The sequence below is a fragment of the Pollachius pollachius genome (assembly GCF_949987615.1).
Source record: "Pollachius pollachius genome assembly, chromosome: 5".
NCBI lineage: Eukaryota > Metazoa > Chordata > Actinopteri > Gadiformes > Gadidae > Pollachius > Pollachius pollachius.
Window position 1 is genome coordinate 2442338 of NC_136938.1, and position 25732 is coordinate 2468069.

At 45.5% G+C, this 25732-nt stretch overlaps 1 protein-coding gene and 1 long non-coding RNA gene across 3 annotated transcripts; both read left to right on the forward strand.

Annotated features, from left to right (window-relative positions):
* The first annotated feature begins 204 nt into the window (after positions 1-204).
* Positions 205-1737, forward strand: LOC307075697. The gene is made up of 3 exons (XR_013811861.1): positions 205-250; positions 382-442; positions 576-1737. It is a non-coding gene; the product is annotated as an uncharacterized lncRNA (long non-coding RNA).
* A 698-nt stretch (positions 1738-2435) lies between these two features.
* On the forward strand, positions 2436-25417 carry sppl2a (signal peptide peptidase like 2A). Of its 2 annotated transcripts, none has more exons than XM_079737066.1 (16): positions 2436-2639; positions 14793-14903; positions 15089-15283; positions 16514-16603; positions 17699-17835; positions 18279-18433; positions 18889-18985; positions 19304-19405; positions 19651-19732; positions 19854-19928; positions 21138-21191; positions 22449-22502; positions 22729-22828; positions 23346-23426; positions 23579-23739; positions 24939-25417. In XM_079737066.1, the coding sequence occupies exons 1-16, from the start codon at positions 2586-2588 to the stop codon at positions 24960-24962; spliced, it is 1572 nt and encodes a 523-aa protein (XP_079593192.1). In that variant the 5' UTR covers positions 2436-2585; the 3' UTR covers positions 24963-25417. The 2 variants fall into 2 exon arrangements, with proteins under 2 accessions (XP_079593192.1, XP_079593191.1); XM_079737065.1 differs by lacking the exon at positions 24939-25417 and adding an exon at positions 24077-24899.
* The last annotated feature ends 315 nt before the right edge of the window (positions 25418-25732 follow it).

The following is a 25732-nucleotide window of genomic DNA, read 5'->3' on the forward strand; positions in this document are numbered from 1 at the left end:
TTCTCGGCATTAGGGGGAGGGATACCGTTGAACTCCACTAGGGGGCGGTAGTGCTGCCTCCAGTCTCAGCCTTCAATAGGTCCGTGCAGAGTGATAGGATATAACTGAGTGGCGACACTTCCATTGGACTCCGTTGTAGCGTTTTTTGCCGCCTACTTCCGGGGTTTGGAGCCTCGCATAGTTCCAAAACACCCATTTAAGGCGTAGCAGATCATTCATTTCCATTGCTGGCCTTCGAGTAACTTCTTAGGTAAGTGCATTAAATAGCTACCTCTTTTGAAATGTCAACTGTCTATATTGTATCAGCGGCCCTTTATGATGCATATGCTGATATTTATTTGTGTATGCACAGCGTAATTAGGTATATTTTTATCTTTGTAGACGACAGATTGCCTGCTAGTTTGTTAGCTCGACTTCGCCATCTGTGAAGGTATCTCCGGGGGTAAATTGATTAAATTGCTACCTCTTTTGAATTGTCAACTCTCTATATTATATCAGAGGGCCTTTATTATGCATATACTGATCTTTATTTGTATGTGCACAGCGTAATTATATATATTTTTTTATCTTGGTAGACGACCGATTTTCAGTCATCGCCTGCTAGTTAGCTCGATTTCGACAGCTGTGATGGTATCACTGCACCAGAAGTTAAGTAGTGAATCTCTGATAACTTCTATTTAGTTAGTTATTGATGTAGGATTAATAAGGTTGATTAACGACGGGTTTAATCTGCTGAACCTGACGGTGTTAGCTACGGTGTTGGAGTACTGTGTGTCTGATGCTATAGCTAGTAGAAATAAGGTTGCTTTTGTTTAATTATACCCTTGAAAAGGCTGGGGGATTACATATATGAATAGAAATTATTCCACACAAAAAATAAGCCATAACGAGGAGCTTTCAAATGTTATTACACAGACAGTAGTGTCATTCATTTTTTTCATAATGTAAGCTTCTGTCCACCCCTTCCCCAACTTGGCAGCAATTTGGCCATGTGTGGGGAAACTCATTGACCTACAGGCAATTCAAGGTCTTGTCTGATTATCTTCACTCTCCTGCAGGTGGTGGCTGCTGCGGCTGATGGTGTAAGAAGCTGATGGTGTATGCGGCTGATGGTGGATGCAGATGGCGGTGGCTGCTACTGCTGGTGGCTTGAGCTGGATTGTGCCGGCAAACACTGCTGCTGCAGGTCGCTGCTGCTTGAGGCGATGGCTGCTTGAGCTGACTGGTGGTGGCAAAGGATGGTGGTGTCGACTTCTGCTGCTAGTGGTGGCGGCTTGTGCTGGCGACGGCTGTTGGTGGTGGCGACTGCTGCGATTGTCCTTCCTTTCGACCTGATGCACTTTACTATCCTTAACCTCAGACTGATTTATGTGGAGTATTTTCTTTGTTTATTAACTTATTATATTCCTCCCTGTTCCTTAACCACTTTGTTCTTGTTGTACAAGTTAGATACACACGCACACCTGTTTACACATTTGTTGTTCTTGTTCCACATGACTAACTGTTTTATTTATTGATACCCCCTGGCTCTACTTTGCTGTTCCTGTTCACACTTACTGTATGTTTGCTTTGTTGTTCTTAGTCCTTGTTCCCACTTGTTTTTGGTTCCACAAACCTCAGCCTGATATATGTGGAGAGGAACACTCAGCATCTCAAACACTGGGTTCAGCTTTACATGGTGCATCCTCCTGTTGGGCGGTGGAATCTGCATTTGCTGGAGGGTTTTATTGTTTAATAAAAAAAAATACAATTTAATTCGTCCAACATTCATTTGTTATTCTCTAATATATGTGATACTTTGTGTATGGCTTAGTCTTAAAAGTATCATGGTTGTGTGGAAGAAGTTGCCTGGAAACTAAATGCTAAATGGACTGTTGCTACTCTGCTTTCTCAATCGCTCTCTGACCACGGGTAAGTGAATCGGAATTAAAAGCAATATCAAGAAAATCCAATAGTCCAGTTGCGCAAAAATGAACATCTTGAATCATCTTTGATTTCAGAACAGATGTAAGGTTAAGCCATTAAAGTCAGTAGCCTAGTGCTACCCATGCTAACACGAAAGTGAAGCTTTCCCTCAAACCTAAAAACGTATCTAAGTAGCTTGCAGTTGTCACCCTACCACTCTAAATGGAAAACTGACATTTACAAATATGCAACAATAGTCGGAAAAGTACTTGGGTATGTGTTTTTTAATTTATATTTACCATTCAATATTGCAATCGCTGCGGTCAGTCCCATTGAAGAACACGGCCGCGCGGCGTGTTTTGGAACTATACAAGCTTGAATGAACCACGTGACAACCCTGCCGGCGAGATCAAAGAGTGTCGCAACTCTTCTCTCTCTATGGGTCTGGGTCCCTGGTCTCTACTCCTCAGCTCAGCACCAGCCAACAGGTCACGTGTCACGAGCGAACCAATACAGGAAGTGAAGTCATGCGGTCGCTCATAGACGGAACAGTAACGAAGACGTAAGTCAGATGGTCCACCGAAATATATATGAATATATAGATATACACAGATACATACATATATATTTATATATAAAGGGTTTAATGTGGGCTCGGTGTGGTGCTTCAGAACTACAAGATGGCGACTCTTGGATTTATACTTTTATCAACAATTCTGCTGGCAGCCGAGAAGGTAAGAGCAGAAAGAAACCGAGAAACATGACAACTTGAAACATGACAACAGAGAAATAACATGACAACAGAGAAATAACATGACAACATAAAGAAACATGACAACATGTAAAGAAACAAAAATACAACAGGGAAATAACATGACAACATGTAAAGAAACAAAACGACAACACGGAAATAACATGACAACATGTTAAGAAACACATAGACAACAGAGAAATTACCTGACAACATGTAAAGAAACAAAGACAACAGAGAAATAACATGACAACATGAGAAGATACAAGACAACATAACCAACATATACAAAACACAGAAAGACAACATAAATACAACTCACATGCAAACAAACTCTCCCAAAATAATTTCACAAAACCCAGAGACATCTATGGCCTTTAATTTATTGGACTGTGAGACCTCTGACTCTTGACTTATCTGTGTGTGTGTGTGTGTGTGTGTGTGTGTGTGTGTGTGTGTGTGTGTGTGTGTGTGTGTGTGTGTGGACTCTTAAATGTTGTGTAAATGTTTGTATGTGCTGTTTTAATGTATTTCAATGAGGATTGAAGATATGTGTTATGCAAGACAAATTGCAAAAAAAAAAAGAAACATGACATGGGGGGTATTCCATCAACCAAGCCAAAGGCAAAGCCGGGCTTATTTTGCTTAGCCTCGTTACTTTAAGCTAGAGTTGCGTTCCATCAACATGACTTAAGGGAATCTCTGCTAAGTAACCATGGCAATTTATCCGACCAAATGAACCTGGGCCCCGTTTCCCAAAAGCATCGTTATTGGATCGTGAAGTGCGTCGTACGAGCATCGTACAGTTTTCACACCGTTTCCCAAAAGCATCGTTGGTAACAAACGCTCGTAGCTAACGAGGACTCCAGGGGAACTCGTAGGATGCTAAGAGGATCGTTAGCCTACTATAGCCTCAGTGGCGCCACCAGCGGACATTCCGTGTATTGGATGCTTTTTATTAAAACACCCAATACCACGAAATGTCCAGCTGGCGCAATTTCGCAATACCCCCAAAACAGTGGTTACCGCCGATATATTACTCATAGACTACTGTTAGATTTAAACAGCAACGACAGAGACATGTTAGAAGTCAACAACAACATAATTTATTGCAGCAATTTAAAATTCCAAAAATACATGCAGAGCCGAAATGTATGATCAAACGCCACGTCACAAGGCAACCCTCTCACAAGCAGTGTTGGAACTAACGCATTATTAAGTAACGCGTTACAGTAACTAAGTTACTTTTGCGGTAACGAGCACTGTAACTAATTACTTTGTCAAAATCAGTAACGTGTTAACGTTACTGCGATTTAAACAGGCTCGTTACTCGTTACTTCACGTGCATAACCCAGGACTACAGTTTCCGTGGTGGACGTGAAGTGGACGTGAGTCACGTGACGCAGCGACGCGCAAGTAAATGAATTAAAACAATGGCGGCAGTCGACGACGGTCCAGGCGTTGTATTTCTCTCATGGAAATATGCACATTATTTTTCCTTTCTGACAGTAAAAGACATAAGGAATATTTTGGTGACCTGTCACCTTTGTGGAGGTTCGAAAACTCTAGCCACATCAAAAACTAGCAATTCTAATCTGATGAAACATCTTCAGAAACAACAGGCATCTACCAAGCTAGTTGAAGACCCTGAAGGTAACACAGGTGATGCTGCTGCTAACGTCAGCTCCGCCGACGCTAAAGGATAAGCCACCCCAGCCAAACAACGAAAGCTTGATTTTACAAAGCCTGTTGCACAGTCTATAACCCAGACACAGCTAAACAAATGATGGAGATGTATGGACAAAGACTGATATAGACATAGACATACTAACATAGACTAGTTAAGCACTTTATCCACCATTATTGATTTAATCAGTTGTTTTATTTATCTAAACGGCCAGAGTGGAGGAAATATTATATTTGTCAAACATTAACTATGTTTGTGAGGCTGAAAGTACTTTTTATTTATTTAGTTTCTCTTTGTGAGGCTGAAAATACTTTTAAGTTTGCCCATCATTATTGATGATGAGGTCTCCAGTTGGTGGAGTTTAGCTGTTTAGAGTTAAGGTTAACTTACAAAGAACGGATAAAACTCACTGTGTTTACATTGAAAACATCTATTGTATCAGTTTTGCACTATTGATTCCTACAGTTGCTAAATGGTCTGAGGCACAGTTTAATTTTTGCACTGCCAAAACTATACTTTGTACCTGTTTCAATGTCTACGATAAATATGCCTATCAAAAGTTTCAAAACATACTGTATGTTGTGTTTTGTTGATCCACTGCTTCATCGTAGTGATACTGGGTACAATGATCAAATTTTACAGTTGTTTTGTCGAACACTATGCCACATCAACCCCAAAGTAATGTGTGTGCATTTGTAGAGGGTTGGAAACAGTTGGAAACAATGGAAATATTTCATTTATTTGCACTCACACTACTACAGTGCTATGGCACGTTCAGGTCACTAGGTGGCGCATTGCGCTTGTGGTAGGATAGGACTTACGTGTAAGCAAGCCAGAGGACTGGCAGCCTCCCTAGCTATCCAGTTAGGGAGGTCCTTTGCCACATTAACACAATAAGATAATTTAGAAAAAAAAAGGTTACTTGCCCTAGTAACTAGTTACCTTGAAAGTAACGAGTAACTTAAAGTAACTGAGTTACTTTTGAAAGAAGTAACTAGTAACTGTAACTAAGTTACTAATTTAAAGTAACTTGCCCAACACTGCTCACAAGGCATATAATAAAATCAAATGATTCCATTGCTCTTGTGTAGGAGGTCGCTTTTGAGCTGCACTTGCTTTCTCCCCTCTGATTTTAATTCAACCATCGTGGTTAAAATGTCCTCATATTGATTAATGACAGAAGACATACTGTACACGATCATGCTGAGACCAGCGGGTGTTGGAGAATTTCTGCAGGCGTTTTTTGTTGCGATTGTTTGCCATAAAGCAGTGTAGGCGCTTCGGTGAGGCTGTGGTGAAGTTCATTATTTATTGGACCGTGTCTAGACAGTTACATCCGTGAAGAGCATCCACCAAATATGCTATCGTATGCACGCCTTTTTCACGGCATGGTCCGTGCGTTTACATTGCCCGAGATAAATTGCCTGCTTGAACTAGCACCCCGATTTACCCTCCCGGACCCTACAAACATTTGCGGTTTATTGGGTGTCATTTTGAATCTGATGTAAATGTGACGGCTCCGAGGTTCCAGGGAGGTGCTTGGATAGAGGTGTTGCTGCGATGTCTCTACATAAACAACGCAGCGATATCATCATGAGCAGTTCTAACCATAGGCGCCGGAACCTATGAGGCCGCGGGGCCAATGGCCACCCCACTTTTTGCAAAAAAAAAAAAATATATAGGCCCTATATTTTATTTTTTTAGCCTGTATTGATGAACTATTCTGTTTCTTAGTAATGTTTTGGCCTAATATTGTTACTATACAAACAAAAAGAGTTTTGTCTCCCCACAACCTTATATTGATTGAGTCTAAAACGTTCTCAACGATTCAGCCAATGAGAGTAGGCTACTACAGCAGGTAGCAATCGCGTTGCCATGGCCCATGGGTAAACAAATGATAAGGCACTGTCACACCAAAATTGTACCGGGGGCGAAAATTGTAACTCCTACGTACGAAAATTCCAAACCTGCCTGGCAACAGACGATCGCGTCGAACGATGACGTAGGAAGGTTCATGAACATTCGTGCTCATTCATTGAGTGTCACAAGACGAAATAACATTAAACAGATAACACTTATTTTACAAATGACATTTATTAGCATTGCTAACTTTATATTTGTATTGTATTTAATTGTTTAATCGCATTTAGCTAGTAAACTGAGTGTATTAACACAAGCTAGCTAGACTATGATACACTTTAAACACTCAGTTAACTAGCTAAATTCAATACAATAAAAATATAAAGTAAAAACAAGTGTTATCTGTATTATGTTATTTCGTCTTTGGCAACATGAGCGCAAATATTTTTTGAAACCTTCCTGTCAACGGAAAATCGCGTCGAACGACGCCCGGTACAATTTTGGTTTGACAGCACCACCACACACGATCGCTGTAGGCTTCAATATCATGCAAGCACTTTATGTTTTATTATTTATTTTTTTTACATCACAATTGCTGCTTTAATGAACTATTGGTTTTACCTACCATTACGAGTCTTGTTTGGTCTAGTAGGTGCACTTGCACAATGGCTCTGCTGCTTGTTTATGGTTGGTTCAGACTACATGATTTCAGCCCGATTTTGCCCCGATTCGTTCGTCGCAGACAAATTAGAAATAAATTATTAATTAAATAATAAGCAGGTTAACATATTGACAAGACAAGCGGCAAACTGACAAATTATATTTTAATTATAACCTCCCTGCTTCTGAACTCTCCACCCAGCGCTCGTCCGCTGGTTTTCATAAGCATTCCACTGTGCGATCATCCCTGCTGCATATGGCCTCACACCATGGGCGTCAGTTTGGTTTGAAATGTGCTGGGGACAGAGACGCATTTGGAAGTGCCTTTTCAGAAGTGCTGGGTACAATGAGGATGCACTCTTTTTTCTCTCTTTAGTGCCGGTAATCAGTGTTGGTAATAACTCTGTTTAAAAGAACGCGTTAGGTAATGCCGTTATTTTTTCAGTAACGGAGTAATCTAACTAATTACTATTTCCGTCGTTACAACGCCGTTACCGTTACTGTATGAAAAATGCAGTGCGTTACTATGAATTGATTTAATAAACTGCGTAATCCGAACGCACCCCTTGCTCCCAACACAATCTGCTAGAGAAGAGACAGGGTGGGTTAACAACGAGATAAGCGATTATGATTGGCTAAGGCAGAGTCATGTTTCATGGTAGCCAATCGAAGCCAGTGTTTTTACACACCAGCCAGGACACGCGCGCCACACACACACAAACGCACACACCAAACAGATTCGATGAAGCAGCAGAAATGGAGAGTCCAGAGCAATCTAATGAAAAGTTGGCATTTTCTGTAGTATTCGGCAGATGTTCCACAGCCTTTGCAACCAAGCAAATTGAAATTCAGGCCTGTTGATATATGTATGACATATGTATGATTGCATGTAACTGTAGTTACCTGTTCAGAACCAAAAGGAGGCGCTGCTGCGCCATGTCTGTGACCATGTAAGGGAATGTCGCAGACATTTTCCCTCTCTCTGCACTTGGCTCTAGGAGAGCGTGCGTCTGTTCGCGGTTAACAAATAAACTACGCCAGTTCGGCTAAAGAGAGAAATGTATTAGAATTATTATTTCGCCGTGAGAGTGTGACTCTGCTAACAAGGCCCCATCCACACTAACCTGGGTAAATGTTTGGAATGTTTTGCATCCAGGTTCCACACTGAAATTATTTTGATAAACAGTTGTTGTCATTGTTAGGTAACTCCGCCACGCCTCTCTGTTTAGATTACAGGCACGCAATCAGCTGATATTTACAGTTGATCAGCTGGTTAATCATTTTCGACCCGGTCTTGTCCAGAAACGCCGCTCCAAGTACGGTTTGAACTGTCGTCTTTCGGGTTTTTTACCATCACTGAAGAACATCAAGTACAGCAATTCTTCGACACATAGCAACTTTCTTTTTTTTACAGTAACGCAAATAGTTACTTTCACTGGTAACTCATTACTTTTATTATAGAGTAATTCAGTTACTAACTCAGTTACCTTTTGGAACAAGTGGTGAGTAACTATAAGTAATTACTTTTTTAAAGTAACATTCCCTACACTGCCGGTAATGAAAGGTTCTGAAAGACGGCATACCCATGTAGCTAATTACTAAGGAATAAAATGTATACAAAATCTGTCTGGCACGTTTTATGAAGAAAACGTTTCCAAAAAGCATCGGACATGTGACCCACTATGTTCTGCTCCATGTATTCAATGTTGACAACGTGGCATGACATGGCTAAGCTAACAACATAAACAAGAGGAGCTAGGAAAGGAAATTAACTGCGTGTTTAAGTTCAGAAGGGCCAAACGTGTGGCTACACACAGCACTACAAAAGTCATCAAGATTGAAAAAGAAAAAAATATTTGTTGCACAGCTGAACCTGTATCACATCATGAGCTGGCTGTTCTCAATTCAGAACATGCATTCCATCAAAACTAGCCTATATCAGGCATTCTGACCAAAATTCATGCACTCCCCCCCACAATTATTCCAGAATTCAAGCAAAGCAAGAATGACCAAAAGTCACTTTGTGCCAACAAGAGACTGACTCCACTGACTATCAATTACAAGTTAAAACAGCCGACCACTTGAGTGCAAAAAACACAAAAGACCTCGCCACAGCACCAGCAAGTCTTAATCAATAAATATCGCGTCTTACCTTTATTTATGTGGCAGTGGTCTAAAGATGCATCCCGTGGTGTAGCCTACCACATCCATTTAGTTCAACAGGTTATCGTTATGATACTGTCCATGATACTAGCAACCTGCTCTGGTGCTTTTTACCTATGTATTCAGGCTAAAATGATTTGATTGTCTGATGCCTCATCATCCCAGCCAAAGAGTATTGGTATTATTAGTAATGGCTACTTGCCAAATCGAAAAAATAACTTCACACAGTGTGTCTTTTCCCAATGTATTTGTTATCATTCGTAGCGTTGATCAGCAGAGAAATAGTTCGCCAAAGTCGTTGACGAGGGCAAAAAGTCCTTTGATTTCCTTGACAGCGGTCAATTATACTTAGCAACGGTGAATTATCAAATATAATTCACCGCCGGAAGTTGTGAAGAGCCCATGCAAGTGAACGGAGCGTTCCACGGCATTGAGAACAAGGCATTGTCCTTGGAGACAGCGGCGCACACAGACGCAGCGGCTCAGAGCTCTCCCTACTTGTGCCTTTTTTTGTGTGTTGTACGTTCGTTTGCTTTCTCTACTGAACACTACAGTCGTTTAGACTTACTGAATATCGGTTTGTAAAGCAAACCTTTACAAGCGCCCGTCAATTTATCAATTCATCACATTTATCTTTTCAGTTTTTCCGGTAAATCGGTTGCAAATTGGTTGCCATGGCGGCGCACACAGCGTTTACTTTCTCTACTGAACACTACAGTCTGGACTAACTGGATATCGGTTTCCAGCTGAAGATGACCATCTCCAGTGACTTTCATCGCACTCATAACATTCCTGACGAGATAGCGAGACCAGCGGGGTCTCCGTGGATTGTTATCGGGTCTGGCAGGCGACGCAGACGGCGACGCGAGAGAAAACAAAGACGGGGCTGCAGGGCTGGGCTACTGGCCAGGCTTAGGAAACAGCCTCTCAAACCTCCGCTGCCGAGCCTCTACCTTACAAACGCCAGATCTCTGGTAAACAAGACGGACGATTTGGAAATACAGCTGGCTGGAAATCGCTATGTCCGCGAATGCCGGTGCTCATCATCACAGAGACATGGCTACATACACAAATCCCTGATGCAACGGTGCAGCTGGCAGGCCGCACACTACACAGATGGGATAGGAACAGTGACTCCGGAAAGAGCAGAGGAGGAGGGGTCTGCATCTACGTGAATGAAGGTTGGTGTAACAACAGCACTATTCTGGACAGACACTGTTGTCCTGACCTGGAGTTCATGTCGGTGAGATGCAGACCCTTCTTTCTACCTAGAGAACTAGCTGCTGTTGTCGCCACTGCAGTCTACATACCACCGGACACTATTGTAAATACGGCTCTCTCTCTGCTGCATAATGCCATCAATAACCACCAGCGCGCCCACCGCAATGGCGCCCACATTATTGCAGGGGACTTCAATAAAGCAAATCTCAAGATTGTTCTACCAAAATTCTATCAATTTGTAAAATGCCCAACAAGAGGAGAAAACACTCTGGATCATGTGTATTCAAACATCAAGCGTGCATACAGAGCCGTACCCCTCCCCCACCTGGGCTGGTCAGACCACCTCTCCCTGCTCCTCACCCCCGCATACACCCCCCTCTGTCGACAAACAAAGCCCACAAAGAAGACCATTACCACCTGGCCTGAGGATGCCCTCCCCCGACTGCAGGACTGCTTTGAACAAACACAGTGGGAAGCCTTCTATCATGAAGACCTGGCTACATTCGTAGACACAGTACTGTCTTACATCAAGTACTGCATTGGGAATGTCACTGTGGAAAAGTGAATCCGGGTGTTCCCAAACCAGAAACCATGGATGACAAGGCAGGTCCGCACGCTCCTCTGGGCCTATGACTCATCCTTCAGATCAGGTGACAGAGCCTTGTACAGCGCCGCTCGCGCCAACCTGAGGAGAGGCATTAGATGGGCCAAAGTAGAATACAAGAGGAGGATAGAGGAACAGCTCAACACGCCCTGGCAGGTGTGGCAGAGTATACAGACCATCACCAATTACAGAGGCTGTGCTGTGACCCGTTATCCCATCCTGCTTGAAATCTGCCACAATCATCCCAATCCCTAAAAAGTCACCCACTACCAGCCTCAATGACTTCCGCCCCGTAGCACTCACCCCAGTCATCAGAAACTGGTTTTGAGACACATCAAAGCCTGTCTCCCCCCCACCCTGGACACACACCAGTTTGCATACCGGACTAACAGATCCACTGACGACGCAATAGCCATCGCTCTCCACTCAGCGCTGAGTCACCTGGAGAAAAGGGGGAGCTACGTCAGGATGCTCTTCATTGACTTCAGCTCAGCTTTTAACGCTATAATACCAGACATTCTGATCCACAAGTTAATCAACCTGGGGCTCCCACCACCCACCTGCTCCTGGATAAAAGACTTTCTGGTCAACCGACCCCAGCAGGTGAAACTGGGTCCTCACCTCTCCTCCTCCCGCACTCTCAGCACTGGCTCTCCCCAGGGCTGTGTGCTGAGCCCACTACTCTACTCCCTCTACACATCCGACTGCAGTCCCACCCACCCAGAGAACATCATTGTCAAATTTGCTGATGACACAACGGTGGTGGGCCTTATAACAGGGGGAAACGAGGTGGCCTACAGAGATGAGGTCCTAAAACTTGGTGAGTGGTGTGTATCTAACAACCTGGCACTGAACATCACCAAGACCAAGGAACTCATCCTTGACTTCCGACAGAACAGAGCTAGATTCGATAACTATCTATGCACTTTTAAGGAGCTGCTCATTGCATTTCGTTGTACGTTGTATAATGACAATAAAGCTTTCTATTCTATTCTTCTCTAGAAGACCCGTGTAATAATCCATAATTATTCAACCCCATTTTTTTTTACAAGTGGTGGGTACAAAATGAATCTTGACGAAATCTGGTGGGGACGCGTCCCCAGCGTCCCTGGCGTAATCGACGCCTATGCCTCACACATTGTTGAAATCACATGCTGGATGCTTTTTTCTTTCTATGTGGCTTTTAGTTAATGATCGGGCTATAATAAGACCACGTTGGCTATGTTCGCTGACACCAGGGGACATTTCATAGTGGACATTTTAGCGAGCCGAAAGGCTCGCTAAAATGGGTCAGCTATAATGATGATTGGGATATGACGATGATGAAAATGAAGAAGGTTATTATGATGATTCAGTGTTTACTTTGCGGTGACAACGCAATATTTGGATCACAGCGGTGCTGCAGCGCGCCGCGACGCGCGTGAAATGCGCACCGCGGCGCTTCGGCGCCGATGTGTGGCCGGCTTTAGGATGATGAGGTGTCACGCGCTGTTCGACAAATGCACGCGCATTTGCCCCCCCCACCACTGAAGTCATTCCAGTGTTGCACCGAATTCTGCGACCCACCGAAAAGTGTGACCCCAAGGGGCGCTGTTACATATTTTTTGCAATATGCAGAATGTTTATTTATAATGCACACGTGCATGTTGCAGAAAATGTACAACAATGTAAGCCCCCTGGGGTCACACTTTTCGGTGGGTCGCAGAATTCGGTGTAACACCGGGCGTGCCAAGCTGCGACCGAACCGGCATAGCAGTGTAAAAAGGCCTATACATCATCCTACCCAACAATAGGATCTAGACCAAGCTCTCCCAATCGGGTCAGCAATAGCCGTGTGTCAACGCCCAGCCTCTGCGTTTGAATGATACAGAATTAATGGAATGTTGCATTTTTTATGTTTACACCAAAGATTCTAGAGAAGAGAGTGTGAGCCAATCAATAAAACCCTGCTAAATCAGATAAATTCAGCTCTCTTTGCTGCGCAAAGCATGTTTCAGGAATCAGCACATTAAGATAAATGTAGTTTTAAAAGCTATTTTTGATTTTTGTAATATGGAATTGGAATGTGTTTGAATATATTTAGCATTCATATTATTGCAGTCTATTCTTTTCGTAGGCTACTCTGCTGTTGGACTTGATGGGGAGATATTTTACCCCTTTTTAACCCCATTTTCCTGCGACATTCCTGCGTCTCCCTCTCCTACGGAGCCCATTTCAGCACCGTGTCAGTAGACAGTTAAAATCCTACGAACGTCGTGAGTGCAGTGAACGCGCGTTCATGCTAGGAGTTTCGGGAAACGCTCCAAAGAAATTTACGATGGATCACAAGATCCATCGTGAGAATGATCGTACAAGCGTGGATCCATCGTTATCAGTAAACGGGGCCCTGGCCAGTACCAGGCTAACTGCCAGGCTTACTTCAGCTGTGTTTCAGAGAAGTCCCATCTGTCGGATACAAGTGTACCATCAGAAGGTTCCGCCAAGCCTAGTTGTCCCGATTTTGTCATAAATGTACATATATGAAGTACAAACAGCGTATATTTTCATTAAGGCTCTAAGATTAAATTATGCAAATAAAATAATTAAATGAATTGCTATCTATTGTTATCGTGGATATTTTCTCAACACATTTTTATCTAATACTATGTATTCTGTCAAATTTGTGAACAAGCAGTTTGGTGAGTGGTCTAGCATTTGCCCTGAGGTTCGGGCGAAGCGAGTTCGCGTCCTGAATACGTCCTTCAACTTTTGGCGTTGGCTCATTTTTGTAATTTCCTTTATATCAGAGAAATTAGGCCTAACAATTGACTTTTTATATAATAAATATGTCTTACAATATCCCCAGAACCAAAATATAACTTGCAAAAACCCATGGTAAAGTTAATGTTAATATTAATTTTACTGATAGTGAAATTGAGACACTGCTGCATGGGACATTGTTGTTTCTCGGCAGGCAGCCGAGACCACCTCTGTTGAGATAAATACTATGGTTAGTAAATTTAGAATATTTAAAGAAATGGAAAATAAAAGGCATGCAAAGTTGTTTGATTCCTCCAGTAGTCCTTCCTAAATTACTAATTAGGTGGGGATTTAACCCTGGACGACCGGCTGCAAGTCCGACACGTTACCTCAAGACTATCTCCCTGAATACAAATCTACGGACAATATTAAATGTAAATATGTTATGCTTAATACTACTTATTCATTCAGAAGATCTGCGATTTAATTGCTAGGCGGCCTCCCTGTTTTTATTAATGGTTACGGTGTTCCCTTTGTGATTTATTATATGCTTGTTCTCCTCATAGACCTCCACACGCAGCTTCTCTGGAAAAGATCCCGCTCAGTGCTTTTCAGACATTTGATCCATGATTCGACATTCACGGTTTTGGGTTGGTTACATATCTCGTGAGCGCACGTAATCCACGATAACGTAAGCCTGGCTTGAACTAGCCTGAGCAAGGCATGGCTGAACTGGGTTGATGGAATGGCTTTAGCCTCAATTGGAAGTTGGCGTTAGTTCTAACCAGGCTTAATCAACTAAGCACCGCCTTCGTTAGTGACTTTGATGGAATAGCCCTATGTTAAAAACATGACAACAATAGTAACATGACAACATAAAGTAAACATGACAACAGTAGAAACATGAGAGGAAACATGACAACAGGTTCACCTCAAAGTGAAAGTAACTGTAGATTTACCCCTCACTGGTTCAGTAGTTAAACTACGGGTTCCTAAACAAGGTGTCTCTCTGCGGTTCAGTAGTGAACTGACGGTCTCATAGAGAACAACAACCTACTGGCTCCATTCTACTTTCACTTCAGTTTCCCACTCAACTCCGCTGCTATGCGGAACACTACAAGAGCCACAGAAATGAAATCGATTGAAATGGCTATTTAAAGCATTGACTTCTCAATAATGACTGCACATATTTATCCTCATAGATGAACTGTCAGGAGGCGATCTTGCACCTTTCCTATGGAGGCGTTCAGAAGGAGTACTGCCTGCTGTACAATCAGAGCTGGACGCCTCTGGCCGGAAGTCTGGACAAAGCTGTGAGTAGAACCTCAACGTGACTCTTAGTATTAACCCGTGTTCATAACCTCTCTTAGTACTGACCCGTGTTCATAACCACTCTTAGTACTGACCCGTGTTCATAACCACTCTGTGACCCGTGTTCAAAACCACTCTTAGCACTGACCCGTGTTCATAACCACCACTCCCCCTGCTCTCTGGTCAGGCTCTGCTCCCGCTGCTGAACCTGAGCACAACCACGCTGTGTGACCCGTCCTCCGTCCCCCCGGGGACCAGCCCCGCCCTGTTGAATGGGAGCGCTCTGGTGGTGCGGAGCGGAGAGTGTAACATCAGCCGTAAAGCCTTGGTGGCCCAGAGCCTGGGGGCTGGGGCCCTGCTGGTGGCCAGCCGCACCTACCTGGTAGGATGGGATCATTGGATCAGTGGTATAGATTGGGATGCCTGTATTACAGACCGTGAACCACTTGTTAACCGTAGAAGTTGCATTGGAACCGGTATTGGCAGAAGTACACACACCTCATAAGGCAAAGGGGAAGGTCCCCTCGATGATGGATACTTCCAGACCTTTCACCTTAAAATGTGTGTAGAACATGGAGACATTTTTATAATAAATAAGAACATTAGGGAGCAGGATTACTGGGTGATACTTTCTGTACCTCCAGGCCCATGTGAAAGTCTTAACCAACTCATCTTCCGCGTTCCCCTCCAGAGCTGACTAGGGGTGTAACGATACACGTATTTATACTGAACCGTCACGGTACAGGCACTTCGTGTGGTTACAGAGGTGGACCGCGGTTCGTAAATGTAGCGTACATAGCGTTAATATGGCGAATGTAAAGGCTTGTTTTGCGATGCAGAATTTAAAACTTGAAGTCGGAGTTCCCCCCAGACCATTTAGCCAAAGTATACTACTCCGACTCCGTAATCCAACTCCGTAAATACGGAGACCCCTCGAGCATTCGCAGTTCTCCGTCTGGATGTCGGATACCCAATGCAATTCGCCGCCCAATCGATCTTATATGTTGACTACAAACCATGATAGCAGTGTTGAAAATAAACTCCCAAAGCTTTTCAAATCTTATTTGGTGTTTAATTGGTCCTTAATGTTCAAGGTAAACAATGTACAAAGTAAATCAGGTGCAAAGTTAAACCGGAGAAGTGATTGCGGAAATAACAACCCTTGCCGTCTCTGTTGCGTCGATGGATAGTTTAAAAATATTGGATGCGCACGTAAGCTACGCAGAGGGGCTACGGAGAGGGCGCTCCGTGTCTACGTACAGCACTTTAACATGCACACGCATTTGAAAAGGCACCATCCAGGTGTTACTATTACTGTTGCTGTGAAAAAAAAACGAGCTGTGCAAACCAAGCTCACGACACTATTTCAACAACCCATGTCTGGGAATTCATAAATGCAAATGCCACAACCAAGTTTATTGGTGTTTTCATTGCTGCTGTTATACAGCCATTCTCCGTTGTTGACAAGCAAGCAGTTTCTTAAGAAATTGCCCTTAACTATGAACCATACCGTCCTGTACCGTGAATTCAAAACCGAGGTACGTACCGAACCATGACTTTCGTGTACCGTTACACCCCTAGTGCCGACTGTCGTGTTCATGATTTTCCTCAGGTCACTCCATCAGCCAACGAGTCGGACTACGCCAAGGTCCGCATTCCTCTGGCCCTCATGAGGTACATAGACCTCCTGGACACTAAGCAGGTCAGCCTCTTCCAGCCTCACCTCTGCTGCCTCACAGAACCAGGACAGAGCCTTTAGAGGCCCAGTACCAGGACAGAGCCTTTAGGTAGAGGCCCAGTACCAGGACACAGCCTTTAGAGGCCCAGTACCAGGACAGAGCCTTTAGGTAGAGGCCCAGTACCAGGACAGAGTCTTTAGAGGCCCAGTACCAGGACAGAGCCTTTAGGTAGAGGCCCAGTACCAGGACAGAGCCTTTAGGTAGAGGCCCAGTGCCAGGACAGAGCATTTAGGTAGAGGCCCAGTACCAGGACAGAGCCTTTAGGTAGAGGCCCAGTACCAGGATAGATCCTTTAGAGGCCCAGTACCAAGACAGAGCCTTTAGGTAGAGGCCCAGTACCAGGACAGAGCCTTTAGGTAGAGGCCCAGTACCAAGACAGAGCCTTTAGAGGCCCAGTACCAGGACAGAGCCTTTAGGTAGAGGCCCAGTACCAAGACAGAGCCTTTAGGTAAAGGCCCAGTACCAGGACAGAGCCTTTAGAGGCCCAGTACCAGGACAGAGCCTTTAGGTAGAGGCCCAGTACCAGGACAGAGCCTTTAGAGGCCCGGTACCAGGACAGAGACTTTAGGTAGAGGCCCAGTACCAGGACAGAGCCTTTAGGTAGAGGCCCAGTACCAGGATAGATCCTTTAGAGGCCCAGTACCAAGACAGAGCCTTTAGGTAGAGGCCCAGTACCAGGACAGAGCCTTTAGGTAGAGGCCCAGTACCAAGAGAGAGCCTTTAGAGGCCCAGTACCAGGACAGAGCCTTTAGGTAGAGGCCCAGTACCAAGACAGAGCCTTTAGGTAGAGGCCCAGTACCAGGACAGAGCCTTTAGAGGCCCAGTACCAGGACAGATCCTTTAGAGCAGGATGTCTAAAGTCTTGACTTCTTGGTTCCATCTCGTTATTTTTCATAGTAAAGCAAATGTTTCAAAAAGGACCAGGCCTTACTTTGTAAACCCCTTTGAGGAAGTGGTTCCTCTGGTCTGACGCTGGAGCTGTGTATGTCCAGGCCTTCCTCCTTTGTAAACCCCTTTGAGGAGGAGGTACCCCTGATGTTGGAGCTGTATGTGTCCAGGTGTTCGGCGGGGGGCAGGTGCAGGCCCAGATGTTCTCCCCGCCCCAGGCCGCGCTGGACCCCAGCATCGCCCTCATGCTGCTGATCGCCGTCTGCACCGTGGCCCTGGGGGGGTACTGGAGCGGCACCTGTGAGAGGTGGGGCGCCGCTCATTTACATATGGTGTCATCTCATTTACATAATGAATCACAGCAGCAGGGAAACCACTGGCCAGAGCGTCAGAAGTGACAGCAGACTCTGATCATAAATGATCGCTACAGTTATCTGGAATGTAATCCAATATAACTGTGGTGACGACTGTGGCCGTCACCACAGTCGTCCCTTTAATTACCTGAGGGTTTTTCCAGCCTTCCTCCTCAGGTCAAACTGATTCAGAGGGAACCAAATGGCGGGGTGGGATGGGGTTGCGGGCGGAGGGTTCGTGGGCTCTGAACCTCGGTGCTAAACGGTGAAGAACCAGGGAAGAGCGGTTCCTGAGCCCAGAGGACGTTCTGAACCTGGAGCAGATAAAGGCGAGGTCCTGGAGGCTGAGCTGGGGCCTCTGCTCAGACAGAGGCTGAGCTGTGGTCTCTATGTTCAGACAGAGGCTGACGGGCGCTGGGGCCGACGGCGGCGGCGGGGAGGAGAAGGCGGACAGCGGGGACGTGTTCCTGTACTCCCCCCTGAAGGTGGTGGTCTTCGTGGGCCTGATGTGCCTGATGCTGGTCCTCATGTACTTCTTCTACAGCGTTCTGGGTAAGTGGCCCGTGGTCTGGCTACAGAGGCTGTTGATATGAGCAGTTATTGATGGTCCTCAGAGTGAACTCTGACTAGCAGCATTCAGCAAGCTGCCTCATAGTCTCATAGTCTCAGGGTCTAATAGTCTCATAGTCTCTGCTCCTGTGCAGCCAGAAGCAGAAGGGTTTCATTCATATAGATTGAAGGTGTTTGAAAGAACTGAGCAGACCCTAAACTAAAGTGTTACTGGCGTCTTGCTATGTGTTAGGGTTAGTGTGATACCGTTCTTCTCTCCAGTGTATGTGATATGGTTCTTCTCTCTCTCTAGGGCATGTGATACCGTTCTTCTCTCTCTATTGTATGTGATACGGTTCTTCTCTCTCCAGTGTATGTGATATGGTTCTTCTCTCTCCAGTGTATGTGATATGGTTCTTCTCTCTCCAGTGTATGTGATATGGTTCTTCTCTCTCCAGTGTATGTGATCATTTCCGTCTTCTGCCTTGCCTCGGCCACGGCTCTGTTCAGCTGCTTTGACGCCATCCTGGAGCATCTGGGTGTCGGCACGGTCAGGTACGGTCTCTCTCAGCTCTCCTCTCTCTGAGTCTCTCTCGCTACATGTTTCCACTGTACAGTTCTGTTTAGCGTTTAAGAAATATTTGATCATGGTAATACACAGCAAATGTTTTCAGGTTAAGAATTCAATGTGAAAACTAGTTTGATGATGATAGTTTGCTCAATGGCCTGCTTCTCAAGTGATTTCCTCTGTGTGTGTGTGTGTGTGTGTGTGTGGGTGTGTGTGTGTGTGTGTGTGTGTGTGTGTGTGTGTGTGTGTGTGTGTGTGTGTGTGTGTGTGTGTGTGTGTGTGTGTGTGTGGTTTTGGTTCTCTAGATTTTCGGTTCGCCGCTGGGAGTTCTCCGTGAGGTCTCTCATCTTGGCTGCAGTTTGCATCAGCGTTGCTGTGGTCTGGGGTGTCTACAGGAACGAAGACAGGTGCTGTCACACTTCCTCATCATGTCTCTCACACACACACAGATAAAATGACATCCGCACCAGCCTCCTGCACAACTCATCTTTTCCGTCTAGCTGTCAGTGTAACAACCTGTTATAATGCAGTGGTCATGATGAGGTGTGTTGTTTCATAATGAGGTATGTTGTTTCATAATGCAGTGTTCATAAGGAGGTGTGTGCCTGCCCTGCCCTGGTCCTCTTTATGACGCGGTCTTCTGCTCCTGCAGGTGGATCTGGATCCTTCAGGACCTCCTGGGAATCGCCTTCTGCCTCAACTTCATGAAGACCATCTCGCTGTCCAACTTCAAGGTGCCTATCCTGTTCTGAGGCTGATGTACCTGTGGGCTGCCCTCCCACTAGCTTAAAGCCTAATCTCTGTCTCTCTCTCGCTCTCTCTTTATCTCTTTCCCGTTCGCTCTTAAACCTTTAGATCTGTGTGATTCTGCTGAGCCTCCTCCTCATCTATGATGTCTTCTTCGTCTTCATCACACCCTACTTCACAAAGGTATGTTCCATATCTGGACCATGAAGGGGACTGGGGGAGGACTATGGAAGGTCTGGACCATGAAGGGGCTTGGGGGGGGATATGGAAGGTCTGGACCATAAAGGGGACTTGGGAGGACTATGGAAGGTCTTGACCATGAAGGGGACTGGGGGGGGATATGGAAGGTCTGGACCATGAAGGGGCTTGGGGGGGAATATGGAAGGTCTGGACCATGAAGGGGCTTGGGGGGGGATATGGAAGGTCTGGACCATAAAGGGGACTGGGGAGGACTATGGAAGGTCTTGACCATGAAGGGGACTGGGGAGGTCTATGGAAGTTCTGGACCATGAAGGGGCTTGGGGGGGGATATGGAAGGTCTGGACCATAAAGGGGACTGGGGAGGACTATGGAAGGTCTGGACCATGAAGGGGCTTGGGGGGGGGATATGGAAGGTCTGGACCATAAAGGGGACCGAGGAGGACTATGGAAGGTCTTGACCATGAAGGGGACTGGGGAGGTCTATGGAAGTTCTGGACCATGTGTGGACCATGAAGGGGACAGGGTCAATCATGACCCTACTGGAGTATTCTTTGTATTCACGACCATCCGAGCTGTTCAGTCTCACAGCTTGAGGCCTGCGGTCTCTTCTGTTTCCTCCACCTCTGGTTCTTCAGTAGAGATTCTTCTCTATCTGATAGTGACGTAAAACCACTTCCTCCTGCAGTGTGACCGGTATGGTCTGACTTCATGGTAAAAGGCTCATGATAGTTGTTTCCTAACTTCGTACTGCGCTCTGTAAATACTACTTTTTTTAAATACTTTAAATATGTAGCATTACAGGGTGAGCTCTGAATTTGTTTATTATGTAAAGACAATTTCCATGAGTTAAAGTATAATGTTCTTAGGTTAAGCATTTCATATTTTTCCTGATCTTGCGGCTAGATATTGATCAGTAGGCTCCCTGCTGTTTCGTAATGCTAGATTTAATTGATTTCGGATTCTTTAATGGGATTATTTAAAATGATTCAATGTCAGCAGCAGAATGTTGCGTTCATAATTCAAAGTGCTCTCATCAGTCCAAGGCACCGAAGGGTTCCAAACTAAAGTATGGTGGCGCAACCGTGTGGACGCCGTGTTTGGACCACTGTGGTCCGTGAGCACGTTTTCCTCTTCTCCTCAAACGAGGAGCATCATGTGTGGTTCTTCACCACGTTTTCCCCTTCTCTACAGAACGGGGTCAGCATCATGGTGCAGGTCGCTCTGGGACCGGACGCCGGAGAGAAGGTAGGTGAAACGCACCCACCCAACCACATCCAATCAGGCGGTGCAGAGAAAGACAACAGTTAATAATAATAATAATTTATTTATTTTGATTGGCGCTTTTCAATGACCCAAAGACGCTTACAGTGAAGGGGGGCACCTCACCAACCACCACCAGTGTGTAGCACCCACTTGGGTGATGCACAGCAGCCAATCTGCGCCAGAACGCTCACCTACTAGCCTACTAATCATGTGTCATAAGCAGTGTTGCCACAGTTACCTTGAAAAAGTAATCAGATTACTGATTACTAGTTACTCCTTAAAATAGTAACTTAGTTACTTTACTGATTACTTGATTTTAAAAGTAACTAAGTTAGATTACAAGTTACTTTATTAGTTACATTTAGCTGGGACAACACCCCCTGCTGCCTCAAAATAAAAAATTACAACCGGTTTTGCCAATACTAACTTACTGTCTTATGACCAGTGATGCCAGTAACACGTTACTGGCATCACTGGTCATAAGACACATTTCTCTGGCAGGACTTTGGATTTAGAGATAGCTGTTGGAATAATTTTTACTTCATTATTTTACAGAAATATGGCCCACTGGTCCTTTAACATCTAATAAAATCAAAGTATATCCGGTGTGTGTGTGTGTGTGTGTGTATAATGGAGTCCGTCCTGGTTATGTAATAGGATGAATGAATGAATGAGGAGGCAGAGGTGCTCAGATGACCAGAGTGGATGAGTGGAGTCTCAGGGAGAGCAGGTTTAGGATGATGTTCAAAACTACCTGTGCTCTCTCTATCGGTCAGTATGCAGGGGAACTAAACCAGTACAACCAGTTGTTGCCGACTGGGACATTGTTTTCATGGCTTTGTGAACATGGATAGATGAGCAACGTTTACTTCAGTCCACTGGGTAGGCTGGGAGACTGATCTATCCAGCACAGATCTAGGTGGACACGCCCACTAGTGATGTCATATGGGGCAGATTTTCAAAACGGCTTGTAAGGCTAATCACACTCACACCTGGTGGTATAATATGTCTCCTTTAAGGTCTTTAAGGAGGGGCATGGCTCCCTTAAGCCCTTCTTTAAACAGCAATGTATTTGTGAAGAACAAACATTAATTGGTTAGAGCCCTGGTCGGTTGGGATTCCCTCGGGAATGACTGGAACGGCCTTCCAGCTGAGCTGAGAGGCCCTGATGATGTTTTGTTGTTGTTTGGCTCCCTGAGGGGAGGCTCACTAACCGTGTGTTGGGGGCCTTCATCATAGACACAAGGCAACATGGTGGTGATCCCTGCTGAGCCCCAGACGCCCTCAGAGAAGGTAAGGCCCTAATACACACACACACAAACACACACACACACACACACACACAGATCAACTTGCATAGCCTTCCACCAATCTCTCTCTTATCTTCAGCTAAAGAATAACTTTAAGTCTGTAAGAGTGGAAACACTCTGAAGGGTGGAGGAGAAATGGAACATATTTGTCCATCCCTGTGTTTCCTTTTTCTGTCTCCCTGAACCCAAACGTCTCCGTCTCCCCCCAGCTCCCAGTGGTAATGCGAGTTCCCCGCTTCAGTGCGGTGGCCCAGAACCTGTGCAGGATGCAGTTCTCCATCCTCGGATACGGAGACATCATCATCCCAGGTACCCCTCCCAGGACCTCGTGGTGTGGGCTGTTTGGGTTATGTTTGGGTAGGATTTAAGCCCCAGTCAAACTGTAGAGAACGACCTTCTGCTCAGTAACTCTACGTGGAGATGAGGCAGACATGTGGCCGTCTGGTGGGTTCTGAATGGTTTGAACGTTCTCCATGTTTCTAATAATTGGTTCCTCACTGTCACTCATTAACAAGGGGTTAGTCCACATACTGGGGGGTTAATTATTCATCACTCAGCGTGTGACGTGAGTGAATGGGCTTATTACAACAGCCATGTAATGTTCATTCTTCAGAGCATTTGATATGTTGCTCACAGTCGGAAGAGAACACTGCTTCTCACATTGCCGCCCCATACTTCAGTTCTGACTGCATTGAGGTCAACAGCAGCAAGAAACACTCCACATAGAAACGTGAAGCTCTCTGCGTTCCAGACATCGGGTCTAGACCCTATAGGACGAGTAGAAGGTGCCTGCATGTGGTCTGAGCTCCAGTTCCTTGTGCGACAGGTCTGCTGGTGGCCTACTGCAGCCGCTTTGATGTGTGGGTCAACAGCTCCAGGAAGATCTACCTGTTCAGCTGCTGCATAGGTAATACACCAAATCACAGAATAACCCTAACCCCAACCTCAGATCCTCAAACCCTGCTGAACTATAGGGATAAACAATGGATAGGAATAACCAAGAGACCATCCCACTGTGCACTCCACTGTGTGTGTGTGTGTGTGTGTGTGTGTGTGTAGCCTACACGCTGGGCATGGTGGTGACATTTGCGGTGATGCTGTTGACGGAGTCGGGGCAGCCGGCGCTCCTCTACCTGGTGCCCTTCACCCTGCTCTCCTCCGCCGCCGTGGCCGCCCGCCGCAAGGAGATGAAGCACTTCTGGACAGGAAGCGTGTACCAGGTGAGGCCTGGAGGTCAGCTGGCAGGGGCGTCTGGGGGTCAGGGGCGTCTGGAGGTCAGGGGTCAGGACAGGGTGAGGGGTCAGACCTCCTCCTCCTACTCTCCCCCCAGGCCCCCCCCCCCCCCCCCGAGTGCCTGGAGTATCTGCAGGGTGTGAACCCGTCTCATGCGTCTCATCTTCATCTTGCGGGTTGTGTGTGTGAAAGGAGAACTAGATGTTGTAGGTCGCGGTTTCTCCGGGGTCACCTTGTGCATGTGTGGAAGGCCGGTCAGACAAGCTAGGCAGGATGTCTCCATGTGTGTGAGAGAGATGAACTCTGACCCCACTTCATCTCCAGCAGGTGTTGGACTCATCCAGGGAGCCTTTGCTGCCAGGTGTGCTACCTCCTAGCTGCTAGCTCTGCCCCCATCCTCTCCTCTGAGTTTAACCCTTTGATTTGATGTTTACTTCTTGTCCTCTGTCCTCTTTTAACAAACGTTTTGTTAACCAACCGAATCCCAGGGCCTGATCCCAAAAAAACTACACATTAATATTTTTATTCAATCGAAACTAAATGCAATGTTCATTATTTTCCATAATAATATGTGCGTTCGGAATGCACCACCGTCATTCTATCTGCATGGCATTAATTGTCCACTAGGTGTCATCAGATCATTGAAAATATTGAGACGCTAGTTATTAATAAACCTACTTATTTAACGTTATTCGGCTCAATTAATTGCGAATACATAATACATTTTGATGACCAAAATGACAAACCACACGTATCACTATAACGCTTTAATAAATGCTTTTTGAGTGTAACTTGAAACAGACTACTCAGTAGTAGTCAGTGCAAGTTTGCTTTTAAAGCCAAGTGGACTTCGGACCACCTACCCCGGATGAGCACCAGGGAACTTAACCTCGTGTGCAGTCTCCGAATTTCCCTCTTGTGGCCCGTACCCTGACGTCTCTCATGTTTCTTTCAAAACCATAACATACCCTGCCTCTCCGTTATGGTCTGCTGTAACCTCTGGCATGCCTCTGCTTGAAGCTGTCCTGGGTGACAGTCGTGGAATGGACTTTGCATCCGTGTCTAAGTGTACTGTCGTGTGGTAGACCTGTAAGGCTGCATGGCGTTATAAAGGCAGATCCTCTGTGTCGTTACATGTCCACTGAGTGGTACAGTGAACGCTCTTCTGCTCTGTTCTGCTCCTCAGAAGGAAGACCTGGGCGATCCGTAGGAGACGCATGCTGATGTCCCCGACGGCTCCACCCTCCAACGGCTCAACTGCTATTTTTGTTCCGATTTTTTTTAATATCCGTAATTTTTATAAATCATAACAGAAATTGTCTAACCCAGGGGGAGATGCTTTTACGCTCAGTTTGACTTTTGTTGAAGAGTCTTGGTTGCTTTACTCCTGGCGGATCCAAAGAGCGATGCTGATTATGTCGATTAAACAGAACAATGTCTATAATGTTGGGAGTACGAGGGTTTCTGGATGTTGCCACGGTGACAGTCCGTACTGGGAAGCACCTTATCCGATCCGGGCTGAAGGACGGTGGCCTGCGTGGGTCAGGGGGGTAACGCGGAGCCAGAGGATGATCACCTTTAGTGTAATTTGTGTAAGTTTTTTTAAGTTACCCCACAGGTCGGTTTTTCTTTCTTTGCCTTATTTGAAATAAAGTGTTTATATTTCACAAACCGCAGTCCTTCATTCTTTACCAAAACGCTGCTGTTGCTATCGCAGTGCTTCTGCAGGATCAGCTCCAGCAGGCCCAGTCTCCTCCCCAGACTGAGGCCTTGTGTCGTTGGGTCTCGTCCCAAAGCCGAGGCAGAGGGCCGCCCCCAGCTGGTCGGCCTACTGGGTCCCTTCGGTGGAAACCATGAAGGACAATGGAACAAAACACTTGAGAAAAAGCCAGCTTTCTGCAAGTGGGGCGATGTACCGTGGGACCTTGTTGCCCTCAGCCCCTCTTGTGATGGATTCTTCATCCTGTATTCTAGGGATAC